General features: G+C 36.6%; 1 protein-coding gene across 1 annotated transcript in view; it reads left to right on the forward strand.

Annotated features, from left to right (window-relative positions):
• MEMO1 (mediator of cell motility 1) overlaps positions 1 to 18,709 on the forward strand; it is a 216,519-nt gene that overhangs the window by 128,827 nt on the left and 68,983 nt on the right. The window contains exons 6-7 of the mRNA XM_042780681.1: positions 15,268 to 15,380; positions 17,271 to 17,382. Of these exons, the coding sequence (XP_042636615.1) occupies positions 15,268 to 15,380; positions 17,271 to 17,382 (225 nt within the window). The remainder of the gene's footprint in view (positions 1 to 15,267; positions 15,381 to 17,270; positions 17,383 to 18,709) is intronic.

The following is an 18,709-nucleotide window of genomic DNA, read 5'->3' on the forward strand; positions in this document are numbered from 1 at the left end:
CAGGGGTCCAAGATTATCTTCTGTGTCTGTGTCAATTGGTTTCCCTTTTCTTTGTTGAAGAGGGTCTGTGCAGTCCTTCTACCTAGTCCGCCATCTTGCGGGCTCCCCAGAGCTTCTATAATTAAAGTTAGGTTTTACAATTTTTTTTCCAAACTTTTTCTGTTTAACAGAATTTTTATTAATGATGTGCACTGAAGGGTTGCCTCAGAATTAAATTTCGTCTAGCAGTATATAGAGGAATATAGAGCCTATATATACAGAAGTGGAAAGGACGTTAACAAAGGATATTAAATAAGTTGATAGAGACAATGAAAAGAAAAAAGAGCAGAAAAAGGAAAGAGAGTAAAGGAGCATCCAAGAGGAAGATAGTAAAAGAAACCAGTGGAAAGAGAGGCAAAATGATGGGTCATTACCTGATCAATTTACTTTTGTAATTCATATATCGTATACCCACTCCTCACTGATGAATTATTGTGGTATCTGACATTTTGCATTTACAACAACTTTGAAAAAATCGTCAGGTGGCACCTCTGATGGTCCGGGCCCCATGGCCAGGCCTAGGGTGTCTTCCACAGGCTGTTCTGAACAATATACTAGCCCCGGTGAGGACTGGGCCTCGTGAAGGATGGTGGCCCACTGGCCATGAGACACCTCTTGTTTGTTACCAATGTCTTGGTCTGGCCATAGAAGGCACAGGATGACAGTAGGACAACTCAAGGTCATGAGGTCATGGATGGGCAGGGGGAGGCCAGATGAAAGCTTGAAGTTAGGTGGGGGGAGATGAGAAGGAGGAGAGAGGGAAAGAACCCACTTGGGAGTGTGGGGTTGTAGTGGATGGACGGCAGGCAGAGTCCTTGCCCAGGACAGATGGGGGGGGGGAACAGCCGACTACCCCCCCACCCCCACCCAGTTCCCTCAGGTTCCATGGTGATGGTGAAGGTCTAGTGGGGAAGTGGGCTCATCACACTACGTGCATCCCAAGATACTCTTGGGGTGTCCGACATGTGGTAAGTGACTGGGAGAGTACACTGACACCAAAGATACGGTTTGTTCTCTGACTTCTTGCATACCACCAATTTTGTATAATAGTCTTGCAAAAAGGACATGGAGTCGGCATCTTCTTTCCTTTGACTTCACAAGAGAATCACCATCAGCGGTCCAAGGCTTATTCCGATAAGGCCAGACATTCCGCACCCTCCAGCCTTTTTACCAACTTTGACACCAGCCGTCCCTCCCACAGTACTCACTACTTGTCTACTGGGCTGAGTAATTCATTGCAGTGGCCACACAGAACTCAGACAATACTCATTGTTGTGGGGTTCATTAGAGAAGTAACAGGCTACAATTCAGGTTCAGGAATATACTCAGGATACAGTTCTTTGTTCAGGACAGTCTCCCCTCTGGTGTGCCCTAAGACACACTTCTCTGGCCCTTGGCATCTCGGCCTGGCCTCTCTCTCTGTGGGCCATGTAAGCCTGCCTCTCTGTCTCGTGCCTCTTGGTTCCACTATACCATCTCTCTGCCAGTTGTCTCTCTGCTGTAGCATCTCTCAGCCAAGGAGGTCCAGGGTAGGGATCTCAGGTCCAAGGATGCAATCCATTTCACCTCCAGCTCTTCTGTCTTGATGGCAGTGAGAGCTCCTTTCTGCCTCTAGGAAGGCTCATTTTAAGCCTGGCAGAGTGACAAAACTAACCAGTCCCAACATCAGGGTTCTACACACCTTATTTGCATGGTTCCAGTAACCTGGTGGCAGTTACAAAGCTTATGTCTAGAAAAGCCATTCCAAGTAGTTCACTGCACCACAGACCTGGTCTTTGGAACCTAACCATGTTGATGAGTGAGGAGTGGGTATAATTGAATTCTGGATAAATAAATTTGAAGCTCTAAGTGTTGTAAAAATAATAAGTCACTTTCTTTTGAACGTAGCTTCCCATATGAGTTACAATGTCTTCTGAGTCCTTTGAGAAAATAAATAAAGCATGTTCTTTGGGAAACCACAAGTAATATATATATATATGTATGTATGTATGCGTGTGTGTGTGTGTGTGTATATATATATATGTATATGTGTGTGTGTGTGTGTGTGTGTGTATATAACGTCCAACAGAGAGAATTAATTCTTTACCACCAACTTTCATTCTTACACTCTAGTTATAACCCATTCACTCACTATATGAAAACCCAAATCATTCTTTAAAAATACAAATGATATCATGTTACTCCCAGTACTTATAAGTTGTGTGGTACAAATATAACTTTTAAAAGACATTACAAATAACAGGTGAAAAATTATTCAAAAAATAATGTTGAAGTACCTGATAACTTTCTACTAGCATGATACATTAAAACAAGTATCACCTATCTGGGGGAGTTCAACTAAGGAGGAAATTTTGAGCCAGAGGTAGTTTGGAACAAAATATATCTAAATGCTTGTGATGAAGGAAGTTATTAATAGAAAGATTCGATCATATTAAGAATAACTCCTATGTCATAATGTAACCAAAATAAGCAGTTAACAGAATGGGGAAATATTTATCCAAAAAAAAAAAAAAAAAGACACGTAAAAGATTTATAGTATCAATAATAAGAAAAACTCTTAGAACTCAGTTGCTGAGTGTCCAAAGAATAGTAATTGAAATTATAAAAAATAGATATGTATCTAATAAAAGAAGTAAAATGTTTTACTTCTGTATTAAAGAAATGGAAACAAAGAAGAATGAAGAAAAGGAAAGACACATGGAAACAATTAGTCCAAGGGACTGATGGACCATGTGAACCTCAGCCTATCGGACTGAGACCAAACGAACTAGATGGTGCTCATCTACCAGTGTCAAATGCTCAAAAAGGGATTAGTGTAGGAGATCCAGGATAGAGTGGGAAAAAATGTGCAACAAAACTCAAAATCATAAAAAAGACCAGGCTTACTGGTCTGATAGAAACTGGTGAAACCCCTAAGACTATGGTCCCAGTCACCCTTTGGGTCTGGAGTTGAACTCATTCCTGTGGCTTTCAGCCAAATAATAGACAGGCGTATAAGGTGAACAATTAGATGAAGTAGGCATACACCTTAGAACAATCAACCATGGGAGATCAGAAGGGCAGTATTTGCAAAGGGAGAGAGCTCAGAGGGCAGGAATGTACAGGAAGGAAGGACACAGGGAAGAGGTAACTACAGGGAGAAAGTGGGAAGAGAGGTGTTACATTGTGGGGATTGCAATCAGTGTCATGAAACTGTATAAACTGTTGTATAGAAAATGAATTTGCTCTGTAAACTCTCACCTACGTCACAATTTAAAAACAAAATATGTTGTTGTTTTTGTTGTTATGTGCCTTCAAGTCAGACCCGACTCATAGCGACCCCTCCTTGGGTTTCCGAGGCAGTATTACTACGGAAGTAGATTGCCCCATCTTCCTTCCGAGGAGTGGCTGGTGGATTTGAACCGCCTGCCTTCTGGTTCGTAGTAAAGTGCCTTAGGCCCTATGCTACCAGAGCCCCCCCCCCCCAAAAAATATGTATACATACACACACACACACACACACAGAGTAGTGAGGTACCTGTTTAAATTTACAACTTTGAAAACAGTAAAATCCCTGTATTTCAGAATTGTCTGAATTACGATGAAATTAGTTTTTTAAAAAATAATGCATTTTTGTTGATTATATATTGTGGCTTAGTGGATAAGGCACTTGACTGTTAACTGGAAGGTCAGCGGTTCAAACCACCAGTTGCGCCATATTAGCAAGACTGGGTGATCTACTTCCGTAAAGATTTACAGCCTTGGAAACCCAGTGGGGGTCACTGTGAGTCAGAAATGATTTGATGGCAGTGAGTTTGATTTTTTTTTTTTTTTAATATCACTTTAACATTTTAATATGCTGCTGTTGTTGTTGTTATTATGTACCATCGAGTCGGACCCGACTCATAGTGACCCCTCCTTGCGTTTCTGAGGCAGTATCACTATGGAAGTAGATTGCCCCATCTTCCTTCCGAGGAGTGGCTGGTGGGTTTGAACCGCCAGCCTTCTGGTTAGCAGTCAAGTGCCTTAGGCACTATGCTGCCAGAGCTCCCTTTAATATGCTAGGAGTCACAAAAAGAGTTGCAGACTTTGAATTTCAGCCTCTGAGAATCTATTTTAATAAGTCCCAAAATGAACAAAGTTAATTGTGATGAGATTTTTATAGTAGCCTTATTTTTTGAAGAGCCTGAATGTCTAACAATAAATTCATTAATATTAACTTTACTCTATGAGATACTATATACCCACTGCCATCAAGTTGATTCCTACTTATAGTGACCCCCATTGAGTTTCCAAGGCTGTCAGTCTTTATGGAAGTAGATTGCCTCGTTCCTCCTGTGGAGCAGCTGGTGAGTTTGAACCACTGACCACTTGATTAGTAGCCAAATGCCTTACTACACCACCGAGCCTCTTTATGGGATATATTATGTTGTTGTTGTTGTTGTTGTTATGTGCCGTCGAGTTGGACCCGACTCATAGCTACCCCTCCTTGGGTTTCCAAGGCAGTATCACTACAGAAATAGGATCACCCAACTTTCCTTCCAAGGAGTGGCTTGTGGGTTTGAGCCGCCAGCCTTCTGGTTAGCAGTCAAGTGCCTTAGGCACTATGCCACCAGAGCTCCCTAAACCAACTTCACTGACAGCAAGTTGGATCCAATTCTTAGTGACTCCTCTTTGGGTTTCTGAGGCAGTATCGCTACAGAAGTAGATTGCCCCATCTTCCTTCCAAGGAGTGGCTTGTGGGTTTGAGCCGCCAGCCTTCTGGTTAGCAGTCAAGTGCCTTAGGCACTATGCTACCAGAGCTTCTGTGGGAGCCATTGAAATTGATAGGTTTAAAGCCTTTGTAGTAATATTGAAAATGTTTATAACATGTCAGGTGGGAAAAGCAGAGTTTAAAATAGTTGAAAAATTTAAAAAAAAAGTACATATAAGGTAAAATAAACTATTACTAAAAAATGCTGAAAAGAAATAAACAATGGCAAAGTGGTTGTTTATATAGATAAAGAGTTATTAGGTGGTTCAAGTGGTTAAGCTAATGACTGTTAACTGAAAGGTTGGCAGTTTGAATTCACCTCGAGGCACTTAGGAGAAAAAAAGGCCTGGTGATCTACTTCTGAAGGATCACAGTCATCGAGAACCCAATGGAAAACAGTTCTGCTCTGCAGCATATGGGGTCACCATGAGTCAGAATCAGCTTGATGGTAACTGGTTCAGTTTGATATGGATGATGAGATTGTATATGTATGTTTTCTCCTATGAAAAATGGATATATTACTTTTATGGGGAAAAAAATATAAATCTTAAAAATATATGTTAAAATGATTATGAGTTAAGGGCACTAAATAGTTTTGAACTGACAAAATGGTTCTTTATTTTTAATATGACTGGTTAGGTAGGTCCTAACAGGATTTCATAGTAACCATTAAGGCGTATAGTTTAATGGGGAGTGTGAGAGGGTTTTGGAAAGTGATAAGCAAGCTTGTGTGCAAACACGTTTGCCTGATCCAAGTCTACAAATAGTTGTTACTAATGGCATTCAAGTGTTTATTTGAATGGGAACAGGAGTAGATAAACTAAGACATTTTTATTAAGAAATGCTAAGTGCCTGCTCTGAGCCAAGTATTGGGGTAGTTAGAAGAGACACAGTGATTAATAAAACAAACATGGTTCTAGCTCTGTGGTGCTTATAAAACTGGTGGATGAGATTGACATTAAGCACATAATATAAAAAAAGATATCTGATTAAAAATTGTGATAAGCCCTATGAACATAAAATACAGTGGCTCTCAAACTTCTTGGTCTGAGGAACCCTTTTTACTCTTAAATTATTTAAGACATTAAAGAGCTTTTTATTTATGTGCATTACATCTCTCACTATTTATCAGGTTAGAAATTAAAAAGAAAATTTCTTTTAAAATTTAAAAGTAAGAATAATAAATCCATTACATATTAACACAAATAATGTCTTCATGTTAATTTTAAAGTGACAATCGCTACATTTTCTAAACAACACTAAAATATGGTACAGCGGCAATGTTTTACATTTTTACAGATCCCTTTTTAATGTTTGATTTAATGGAAGTTAACTGTATTTTTAGATCTGAATCTACTTTCAGTCTGCTGTGATAAATTGTGGTTACAAACGATCCAGCCTCACACATATGTAATTGGAAAAGGAAAAGGAGTATTATCTTAGTTTTTTTCAGATATTGTGAATATTTTTCTTTGCTACACCAAATCTCAACAAATTTCAATTTTTTTAAGGTTAGTTGTGGTGTAAAATCTGAAACTGTATCACTGAACCTTTTGTAATTAATGTAAAACTCATTGTTTGTCTTGTACTCTAAATGACTGTGTCAGGGCATGGAATACTAACTTAAAATTTACCTACAAATATGGAGGGGCTCATGAAACTGAAGAAAGAGGCAGGCAGCTCCAGGGTGATGGCAAAGGAATAGATTAGAGTGATTTATGAAGGGCCAAGTCCTGAGTGGTGGCAGGACTGGTTCAATTCCCCACCCCTCCCCCAACCTTCCATCCCCACCCCAGTAGAAGGCAACGGTTTTCATAGTTACGATGAACATAGCTACATGCCAGGACTTTGGACTTTCAAGGCCACCCCACCAAAAGTTAAATGAGAGTGATTTAGCAAGCAAAAATGAGCTGTCAGAGTGACCATGTTCCACTTCATAAAGCCTGTTTCCCCTTCACTCTCTTTTGCTGTTGCATGATTTTGTAACATTATACGTGGAACATTTGGAAAATATTTGTTTGCTGAGTTATCTAGATCTTTAAAATGTTGACATTTCTCATGCAACATCAAAAATCACATTTGTTAATATAACCAATAATTTCATCAGAAAAATCTTTATTTGGAAGCTGCCAAGATCATTGCCAAAGTTTTTTAAGTCTGATTTTCACTTGTGCTAGAGGGGCAAGGAGGCTACATCTTCTGACCTTCTCTAACTGCACAGCAGGAAGACAGAATCACCATCAGTAGCCCAAGGCCTATTCCTGGGAGGCCAGACATGTTGCCTCCCTCCAGCCCTTTCACCAACCCTGACACCAACTGTTCCTCCCGCAGCACTCACCACCTTTCTGCTGGGTTTGATAATTCACTGCAGTGGCCACACAGAACTCACAGATTATGGGGTTTATTAGGGAAGCACCAGGCTACAATTCAAGTTCAGGAAAAACACTCAGTTTCTCTCAGCCCACTGTCTCTCAGCCAGTAGTCTCTCACAGTCTCTCTCCCAGCAGCATGTGTCCCTCGGTGTCTCACTCAACAATGCATGTCTTGTGTCTCTTTCCCAGCAGCTCATGTCTCTTGGTGTCTCTTTCTCTCAGCAACATGTCTTCCTCAGCCAGAGGTCAGAGAGACTGCTGCCTCTGGGAGGCCTCATTTTGAGCCCGGCAGAGTGGCCAAACTAACCTCAGAATTCTAAGCACTTGAGAAAGAGTGAACTTCCCGCAACATTGCTCCAGTGCTACTCCCAACAGAAATACCCCAGGTAGATAACTTTTACAATCAGGAGCCCCTCAGTTGCTCACAGCAAATTCCACTACAGAGTTTACAAAGACTTAAGGCTAGAAAAGCCATGCCAGGTAATTTACTACACCACAACTTGAAGTCTTGAATTTTATTGTTACAATCAAATAGTGAATTATTTTCCTTAAACTGGCAGGCTCACTTTGTTCATTTTTGAGAAAATCTTTTCCAAATACTCAAATTGGAATAACTAAAGTTATTCTTTCATTCTTTGAGGTAGAGATTGTATTCCATGAAAAAATTGTTAATTCAGCTTACCACTCAGTCATACAAGGGCATTTCCTCCAGACAACAGTTGTATTAAGATATGCAACAGAAGTACTTTATGCACTTATCATAACAGATTGAATACATTTAGTCTTATAGAATATTAAAAAGACAAGGATTAAGATTTAGTGAAATTAGACTTAAAAAAAATTGATGTTGATATAGCTGAAGGGTACAATAAAAACTACTACATTTTGATTCAACTACCTTGATCACTGTTGTAATGTGTCAACAGTTTTACCCAGCATTGCTTTTGTTACCTGTTTCTGTGCTGCTCTGACAGGAATATATACCACAAATGGGATGGCTTTAACAAACAGGAGTTATTCTCTTACAGCTTGGAGGCTTTAAGTCCGAGTTCAAAGTGCCAGGCTCTACGGGCTGGGTGAAAACCCCTCAACTTGGGGCTTCAGCTCTGCTTCCTGCTCCCAACCCACTGAAGCTGGAAGCTTTTCTTCACTCAGACAGCTGCTGGCTGCTGAGGCTGACAAACCCAAGGTTGACAAGTAAAAAGGCACAGTCCTAATGTTACCCAACAACACAGCAGGCCATTGATTCAAGTCCACTGAAAGTCCCAAGATCGGCAGAGCATGGCAGGCTGCTGAACAATGACTCAGCTGCATTCAGGGTTCAAGCATGCCATAAGCTAGACACCCAACGCTGTTGCTTATACACAGGAAGCAGACCACATTCCTAAAGCAGCTACTCAGCTGCTTGTGATAGATCCCACCATGGAGCTGATTACCAGTCTCATCATGGGGAATAGCTACCACCAGCTGTTCAGCCACTCAACTAGGCCCAGCCAAGTTGATACAGCCTTAACTACCATCGTACCCTAAGTGCAAATGCCATTACAACGATAAAGGCAAATAACTTGTATTGCTGTGAAGACAATTTTGATTATATGGACTCCTTGAAAGAGTCTTAAAGGACTCTAGGAGTTCGTAGTTTATACTTTGAGAACTGTTGTGATAGAGACCACAAGAGAATAATTTTATTTAGATTGTGAGAAGGACTAGGGAAAACATCTCTAAGGAATTAACTTTTTTCTTTAATTGTGGCAAAAAGATACATAATAAAATATTTTTTTATGTGTATAACCCAGTGACATCAGTTAGGTTCATTATATTGTGCAGCCATCACCACTGTCTTCAGGTGGGTGTTGCTTGACATCTGTTTGGGCAATATCCCATTATGTGTGGTTTTTTTTTTTTTTTTTTTTAACCAGGCAGCTCTTATTTTATTTTCCCCTAATGGTTTTAAAGACTCCAAATCCCCAGAGTGAATGAGTAGTGGAGCTCTAGGGCACAGCCCAATCACCAAAGTGCCTCCTCTTTCCCCTTCTCCTGGCTTCAGTCACCCACCCCAGGAGCCATGCAACCTTTTACTCCCAGCATGGTGCAGTGCACCCTCTGTGGTTCATCTGCTCACGCTATGGGTGCTGGTGGCACTAGCTGGCCCAAGGCACTTGTGATTCCTGGCTTTAGGCAGCTAAAGGTTTCAGGAAGTGACCACAGCAGCAGGGCTGTGGCAACCAGGGCCAGCACCGCCAGCCTTGCTCCCAGCACCTGCATCCCACAGTTACCTCTGTGTGCCCACTGTTTGGCTCATCCCCCACCCCATCCCATCCTGCACCTGCATGTGTGCAAAGTTTTGATTCAGCTGCTGGTGCACTGCCACCTGGCTTAGCCACGTACCCAGGAAGGCCGCCCTTCTGTATACAATGGATATAGTTCTCAGGCTTTGTTCAGCAAACTCCTAAAAGATTTTTATGTAGTAGACTTTATGAGAATTTAACAATGGGTTGTTTGGGGACTACCTGTATATAATACAGTGTCTGCACAATGTCCAAATCACATAATGTTGTATTTCACAGAATATATCTTGGATGTTAAGCTTTCCTGTGTTTCCATATTTTTTCATCACCCTTAACAAAAATTCACACTTCTCTAGGCACCAACCTCCCCCTTCTTCCCTTCTTCTCTTCTTCCCTTCTTCCTGCCCATGGTAACTATTAAATGACATCATTACAAATACTGACCTTTTATGCTTATGTATTTTACTCAGCATAATGTTTTTAAGGTTCATCCATGTCCTAATTGAATGTATCAGGACTTCATCACTCTTTATTGCTGAGTGATACTCCATTGTATTATGTAGTACATTTTGTTTATCCATTCATCTATTGATGGACACTTAGATGGTTTCTTCCTTTTGGCTTTTGTGAACATTGGTGTACAAGTATCTGTTTGTATCCCTACTTTCACTTTTTGGGTATATACCTAGGAGTGGAATTGCTGGATCTTATGGTAAGTCTGTGTTTAACTTTTTGTGTTGCCGCGGTTGCTGTTCCATTTTATAATTCCCCCAGCAGTAGATGAGAGGGATATAATATCTTAACCCACATCATTTCCAACACCTGTTGTTTGCTATTTTTTGATGATAGCTGGCTTAACAACAACAACAAAAAAAACCTCAATGCCATCAAGTTGATTCTGACTCATAGCGACCTCCTTTGGGTTTTTGAGCTAGTAACCCTTTATGAAAGTAGATTGCTTCGTCTTCCTTCCATGAAGTGATTGGTGGGTTAGATACTCCAGGCTTCTGGTTAACAGTAAAATGCCTTAGGCACTACTCCACCAGAGCTCCTTGATAGGCATCCTAGTATAGGTGAAGTCTCGTTGTGGTTTTGGCTTGCATTTCTCTAATGACCAATGAAAGATCCTTGGTGGCACAACAGTTAAGTGCTGGCTGCTAACAGAAAGATTGGCTGTTTGAACCTACACATTGGCTCCATGGAGGAAAGACTTGGCAATCTGCTGTCATAAAAATTTCAGCCTAGAAAATCTTTTGGAGCAGTTGTACTCTGTTACATGGGGTCACATTATGAGTTGAAATCAACTTGATGACACCTAACAACAGTGACAGTAATGACCATCTTATTCATGTGCTTGTTGGCCATTTGCATTTGTTCTTTGATAACACATCTATTTAAGTCCTTTGCCAATTTTTTTAAGGGATTATTTGTCTTTTTGTTGTTAAGGTGTAGGAGTTATTTATATATTCTGGATATTAAACTCTGACATGATATATTGTTCCCTCAGTTTTTCTCCCAGTCTGTTCACTGGGGTAGGAATTGACTTTTAAGCCAAACCAGTCAAGCAAAGGAAGCAGTAGTATGGCAAAGTTATGGGTGTTAGTAAGAAACTGTAAGAAGGCCAGTGTATATAAAGTATGGTGATCAACGGGGGCAGAGTAGTAGAAGTAAATAAACAAAAATTCATTTGAGACTTCAGAAGCAGTGTTAAGGATTTGGATTTTATATTATGACCATGAAAAACTGTTGGAAGCCATTAAGGGGATTGATATGATCTGACTTATGTTTCAGAAATATCATTCTAGCTGTATAAGGAATTTTAAAAATGATGTATTTAACCAATTAGCATCTGTAGTTTGGAAAGTTCATTTTCATAATAATTGCAGAGTTTTTTCCTATTATTCAGACTTTAAATTAGCAACCCAGAATCGGTGGCATCACTAGGGGGATTTAGGGAGGGTGGACAATACTGGGTGACACTGTGAGAGAGGTGACAGCAAATCCATGTCTATAAAATTTTTGTGCAGTGTTTCAGTAGAAATCTGTTATCTTTTAAATAAAGATATCGCTGTACTTATAAAGTTATAACAACAAAAACATTTTTTAAATATATTTTATTGAAATAGGATTTATGTATAGTGAAATACACAAAACTGAAGTGACATGAGTCAATGTAAAAACATTTTTTTAAGCCCATCTTATACATATCAGTATACCTACAAGGCTAAAACTGTCCTCATTTACTTTTTGAACATTCTGTTGTGCTCTGATTAGAGTTGTCATTATTACCTAATTACAGCAATACTTCAAATCAAGTGGTTTCATCTGCACAAGCATGTGCTGCTGTTTTTGTTGCTGTTGGTATTTTTATGATTGCTGATTTTTGTCAAATTTTCTGGTGTTTAAGTTACAATCCTATTGTAATTAGTATTTGTGAACCTATATCAGTAAGTTTTTTGAGGGTGAAGTAGTAATTAAAGGAAAAGGAGAAAAGTCAGAGAAGACTTCTGCTCAGTTAATAATAATGCTGTAACTCATAATGTAATTCAATGTAGAAAGAGTGTATAAAACAATTTTATTCTTAATATTCATAGACTCTAAGAAATACTGTATTTGATTTTCAGTTATATTACATATTATTCTTTTATTAAAATTGATAGTAAACATTACTAAGGATTCTTCTGTATAGTCTGGTATGGACAAAGGTCTATGGGGGGTGGTGATTCTTTGAGTTGACACATGGGATGACACCAACCCTAATGATGCCACTGCACAGAATTCAGCACATACTTAGGTAGTAACTTAGATTTTGATTCAGGTCTTCTAGACAGTTGTGCAGGGGTGGAAAAAAAGAGCAACATGTTATCTTCTTTGGGACCATATGACATTTTATTTTCAGTTATAAATTCTCCATTTCTGATGGAACACCTTTAAAAAATTACTTCTGTTCCATTATTTGAAATAAGTAGTTAAATAAATATTTGTGAGGACAAACATACAGGCAACTTATGTATTGGGTGTACAGACTAAACTCAACATCTTAAGTAACTCTACAGATGTGAATTCTCTGAGGGTATTATATATGAATTGCGTTTCTTCCTAAAAGAATTCTTACTGATTTATTCTTTCATCTTTTATATATTTTTTTGACATGTGTGGCAACAGTGAAGATAGGCTAATATTGAAAAGTGACTCCTTTAAAGACAAAGTCATTTTACATTAATTAAATGAGAGAAAATGGCAGCTTCCAAGCTTATAGTACTCATTTCTCTTTCTCCAAAATATTTCTATAACCTTGGTATTTGTGGATCTAGTAGACGTGTATTATCTTTTATGTACATTATTACTTTTCCTCATATTAGTATATAGCAAACAGAGGCTCAATCTTAGATTAAAAACTCCCAAAACCAAACTCACTGTACTTTTTTCCTTCTTTTTGATGGCATTTAACATTTTTTTTTCTCCCCCCTCTTTATGTTACATCACTTTTAAGGATTTTATATTGTTGATCATTACCTCTCTTACCCCAAAGTGAGTTCTGCTGGACTGAAAAGAATCTGTTGAGTACACATTTGGTTAATTCAGAGTGGTGAGAATCTTTTCCCATTGTGTGGAGTGGCTCTTAGAAAAGCAGACAAGGAAAGTTGTCATGTATTAGCAAAGGCATTGAGGCTTTCCAGCAAACCTAAGGTACTTATTTCTGGAGTAATGACCATCTTTTGGCTACTGTTTCAATCTTGTTAAACTTACTATGAAGTTTATCTATGCTTCGAGTTTAGGTTGATGTATTACAAATCATTGTATATTTTACCTATGTACCCTAGATTTTTTAAGAGTGTTATTTTAAATACTGTATCCTTCTGTCTTCATATTATAAATACATTCTTATATCAGAAAAAGTGTCCTTTTTCATATTTGTTTCTTGGTTCATATAATACTTGGCCTTAGGCAAATCACCTGATCAGTCTGAATTACTGTTAGCTGTGTTCCATGTTAAAACTTCAGTTTAAAAATACTGTCATGATATTTCTGTGATTTTAGGATAGAAGAATATAGAGTGGTATATCTTAGTTTTTTTCATTTAGAAAATTACAGAATTGATTTTCTTTTCCCAAAATGGTTATTAAATTACTGAATTGATGGTAGACATGATAGTAAGAAGATTCAGCAGTGCTAATAAAGTATTGGGTTGAGGCATGGCAAAAAAAGATTATATTTCTGATCAGAAATGGGCTGTGGAGGAAGTCTTGTATGTTTGTTCTGTGACATCTTGAGGAGGTTTCTGAACTCTAAAACTGTTCCTTATCCATACCTTTCCTACTTACCCATCCTTGACTGCTACCTAATATATAAAGTAGCATAAAGCAAGTGATAGGTTACTTTTCTTAGTTATAATAAACTTATATCAAAACAAATACATTGCAATTATCAAAATACAATACAATTATCAAAAAATAATTGAGCAATGAACAGTACTTAATTTTCTAGGTATATAGCTGATCATGTATTCTTCTTTCGCAGTTTTGAATTTTTAGGCCTGTAATTTTATATTTATTTATTTATTTGTTTGTTTGTTTATTTATTTATTTTTTGGTAGTTGGGGAAAGATGGTTCATGTGAATCTGAGAGAATAGACAAGATTAATAGTTTTGGAATTTAAATTGTAGGGCTGTTTGGTGTTTGAGGGTAAATGAGAGGAAGTTAATTTTATTCTTGATGTTAAGACAGAGGGTAGGTAAAGATTAAGCTGCAGTTTAGCCCAGTGGTTTTTTTTTTTGTTGTTTTTTTTTGGGGGGGGAATATAGTGCAATAGCACATAATCGGGTCTCTTTGTTTTTAAGAATGGCTTCTACTGTATGGGAACTGAGAAAACTTATTACATAATATTCTTCTCAACAAGATTCTTTTCTCTGACTGCCATGAGAAGAAACATAGAAATAGCTTATACAGAATGCTTCTTTGTAATGTTTTATATGGTGTTTTTAGAATTTTATACTATTAGGTGTTTTTGTTAAAGTTGTGGATCTTAAAAGGTGAATTTAGAATGTGTTAGAATATTGAAGTTTTAATAGCCAAAATGTTTAACATTCATTTAATAAAATAAATATTGAGAACTTTCTGATGATTTACGCATAGCATGTTGGTTTATTGTAGGTAGTCAATAGCTGATAGTTCTAGGAAATATGAAGATGACTCTTTTTAAAAGTATCTAACATAAAGGTGGAATCTCTGGGTAGTGCATAGGTTAATGCGTTTAGCTGCTAAGTGAAAGGTTGGAGGTTTGAGTCTATCTAGAGGAGCTTTGGTGGTGTAGGGAGGGCCTAAAGCATTTGACTGCTAACCAGAGGGCTGGCGGTTCAAACACACCAGCCAGTCCTAGGAAGGAAGACTGGGCAATCTCCTTCTGTAGAGATACCGCCTCAGAAACCCAAGGAGGGGTTGCTGTGAGTCAGGACCGACTTGACAGCAGGGAGTTTGGATTTTTTTTTTTTTTTTAAGAGGAACTTCAGAAGAAAGGCTTGGAGATTTTTTCTGAAGAAATCAGCCATTGAAAACCCTATGGAGCACAGTTCTCTTCTGACCTATGTGGAGTGACCATGAGTCAGAAACAACAGGACGGCAACTTTTTTTTCCTTTTTAACATAAAGACACAGATACGGAATTGAATTTAATTAACTGAGAAATGAATCATTAACTTCAAAAACCAAACTCACTGCCATCGAATCAATGAAAAAGGAAAATTACTCAGTAATTTTTTATTATTTTTTTCCCTTTTATTTAATAAGATCTATATAGAAGTGCGATTGTTCTGTGTTTTTTGTTGTATTTCTCCTAGCCGGAGAATTTTCATCCTTGGGCCTTCTCATCATGTGCCCCTCTCTCGATGTGCACTTTCCAGTGTGGATATATATAGAACACCTCTGTATGACCTTCGTATTGACCAAAAGAGTAAGTATATAGAAAGCTTACAGCTTTTAAGTAGCTGAAGTTTTTTAGTAGAAATTATAAGCTAGTTTAAAATTAAAAGTAAAAATATGAATATCATAAGTAAGATCTCAGTTTTTATATAAAATATATTGGCACTAACCTGGAAAAACAGATAAACAAAACTTAAAAAAACAGAAACCAAAGAAAGTAAGTCTCTCACATCCACAAAAGACAATAAGAGCTTTCCTGCAAGCCCAGAAATCTGTTAGATCACTTACATCTGCAGACTGTTTTGGTTACATTTATACTCAGGGAAGAAATAAGAGAATATTGTACCATGAGACAAAAGATTAGTACTTGAACCAACTTGATGAAAGTTTTATCACTTTCCTCACTGTGAATAGTAATGGTGATTATACCTTTATTTCCTTTCATATGATTTCTATGGGAAAAAAATGAGATGGCAGATTGTGAAACTCTCAAAGACAGGTACTACATAAGTTTAATAGGGATTTCATTTTAAAAACTTGTGTATTGTTTCTTTTTCTCATAGGCTTTGAGAAATGACATTTTTTATTGAGATGTGTCTCATTTTATACAATACATATGTGAAGTAAAACTTTTGGGTTTTAAAATACTTTGGGAGGACGAAGGAGTAGAATTTTTAAAATACAGAACAATATGGAGAGTAATGTAATAAATACTCATGTACTTACCATCCATAATTAACTCAGAATTTTTCTCTCATCCTGAGCTCAATTTACCTTCCCAAGTTCATGAAGGTATCTTTTTAGTTCATCAAAGTTTTGAGTATGTTAGGGATGCTTTCATTCAAGAAATTCTGAAGCACTTTTGTAGAATGAAAGAATCCTTTGCAAAGGTAATGATTACTTCCTTTTCCTTATTTTTTAGATCTACATTTTCATAATCTAGAGCTTTAAGTATCATAGGTTATTAGCACTTTTTTGTTAGACTGCATCTTAATAGTGAAGCTGAATTATTACTAGCCTTACTCTCTGGGATAATTTTTGGAACACATTCTTTTTTAAACCTTGTTTGGGCATTTTAAATAATTTAAGTTTTGGATAGCCTACCAGTGAATGAATGGAGGACTTACAACCATGTACAGTTTTGTAAAAGTTTTGTAAAGAGGTCATATCATCAGGTTTCATTCATCAATATTGGTAAACACATTTAAGGATCTAGTTATTAAAATGTTGATTTTGTGCTGTGATTAAAAAATACATACATTCTTAAATCTTTTTTTTTTTTTTTGAAATATTTTATCCTTTTTTTGCTATAAAGTATTCAATTTTAAGTGTAGTTCATCAAAAAGAATTGAGTTAGTCGGTCATTTTAAGTTGGCATGGTAGTGCAGTGAGTTTATGTTGATTTTTCATGAGCTTAATTTTGAATTCTAAAGAGACTAGCATTCTTAATGGGCAGATAGGAATCTGAGGTATGAGATAATAATTCCATACATTTTATTTTTAAAAAAATCGTCAAAGTATGTTAACTTCAGAGTAAATAGACCAGTGTTGTTTTCCATGTTTCAGTAGGAGTTCATCTAGTCAGCAGTGTTTTTACTAGCATGTGGAAGTCAAGAAAAATCCTTAGACCCAGAGGTGATTTTAGAAGTAATGAAAAGAAGTGATGAAAAATTTAATTATTATTTTATATATAACCATGTAATGTATAAGTAAGCCATTACATGTAATACTGTTTTGTCTGGTAATAAAAAGTTACTTTCTTTTTTTCTAAATGAAAATGAAGTAAAAAAGTAGTGCTGTAAATACTATGTAGTGCTCTGTCTCTTGCCAAAGCATGTAGTTATATATTACTGAGTGGAATCTCACAGGCTGAGGATATACATTAATATATTTGTTTTCATATATTTTGAAATTCCTTTAGTTTACGGAGAACTATGGAAAACAGGAATGTTTGAACGCATGTCTCTGCAGACAGATGAAGATGAACACAGTATTGAAATGCATTTGCCTTATACAGCTAAAGCCATGGAAAGGTATATTGATTAATACAAGAAATCACAGAGAAATCATAGATAATTATTTCTTTGGAATTATTTTAACTAGGGTAAGATAATCATTAGGGTAAAAATATTCCAAATTTTTTTTTTTTTAATCTGAAATGAAATAAAAATATAAGATTAGAATTTCTTAATGTGAGTTGAAATTAGTTTTGAGAAGTTTGCCTATGAAGGCTGAACACATCAGTTGACATGGTTGTTTTATTAGGTGGAAATTTAAAAAAAAATCCTGTGTGTGTATTTACCTGGTATTTTATTAAATTGATAATGTCTTCTTTAATTCAGAATAATAATTAAGTTCTTCTATGTTATAGTGCTAATTAAAATATTTTAGATTTGGAAGTAACTTTGCAGGTCATTTATTTCAACTTTATACAAAATATATGGATCTCTAATATGCTTGATAGATTATTATTTGTTATCTGCTAAAGGTTTTCCAATGATGTGGTACTCATTAGATAGACTGTGCTCACTAGACTAAAGTGAGGATAGTGACAACATCTATTTTGGTCTCTACTAATATCCACCAGTGCCTAGAAAATGCCCAATGCTTAGTAGACTTCACTTTATTTTGATAAAATGAAAAAAACTGTTTCAAGAGCTCTCTTCTATAAAAGGTAGCATGTAAAACTAAAAAATATTCTCTGTCTAGGTTATATTTATTTCACCTTTTATATGGGCTTAATATTTCGTATATAGTCTGGCTAGTTCTAAATATGGTGGGATTATTTCTTACATGGATCTGAATACTATAGTCTCTTAGTAACATACATTAACTTTTTTTTTTTTTTTTTAAATGCTGCTGTGGCTTACTGTTGGCTAATGTTCTTCTTGTGAGCAACTAGACCCCAAGGCCTTTTCATACTCGGATAGATTACTTTCTCATCTTATACTTTGGTGATTGAATTCTTTTGAACCCTAATTGTGTATCTTTCCTAAATTATTTCTAATTTTTTTTGGTTGAATTTCATGATTGCAATCTTTTTTTTTTTCAATCATTTTTACTTTTAATTCAGTATTCAACGTATTATTTACCTCTCTGTCTTTTTATTCTCATCTGTTCATACTAAAGAAGGTTCCAAAGTCAGAGTGTGATATTAAATTACGAGCAGTATAATTTAGGTTAGTTGTGTTTCTATTCATTCTAATTTTTCCAAAATTGTTAAGTCATATATATTGCTTATTTCCCAGAATGTTGATATAATCAGAATATCCCATTCTCCAATCATATAATAGGTATTTCTGTTGTTGGCTGAAATGTTTACATAATCTACATATATATATATATATATATATATATATA

The sequence above is a fragment of the Orycteropus afer genome, unplaced genomic scaffold (genome assembly GCF_000298275.1).
Source record: "Orycteropus afer afer isolate SDZICR_OR568_19922 unplaced genomic scaffold, OryAfe1.0 scaffold00054, whole genome shotgun sequence".
Classification (NCBI taxonomy): Eukaryota; Metazoa; Chordata; class Mammalia; order Tubulidentata; family Orycteropodidae; genus Orycteropus; species Orycteropus afer.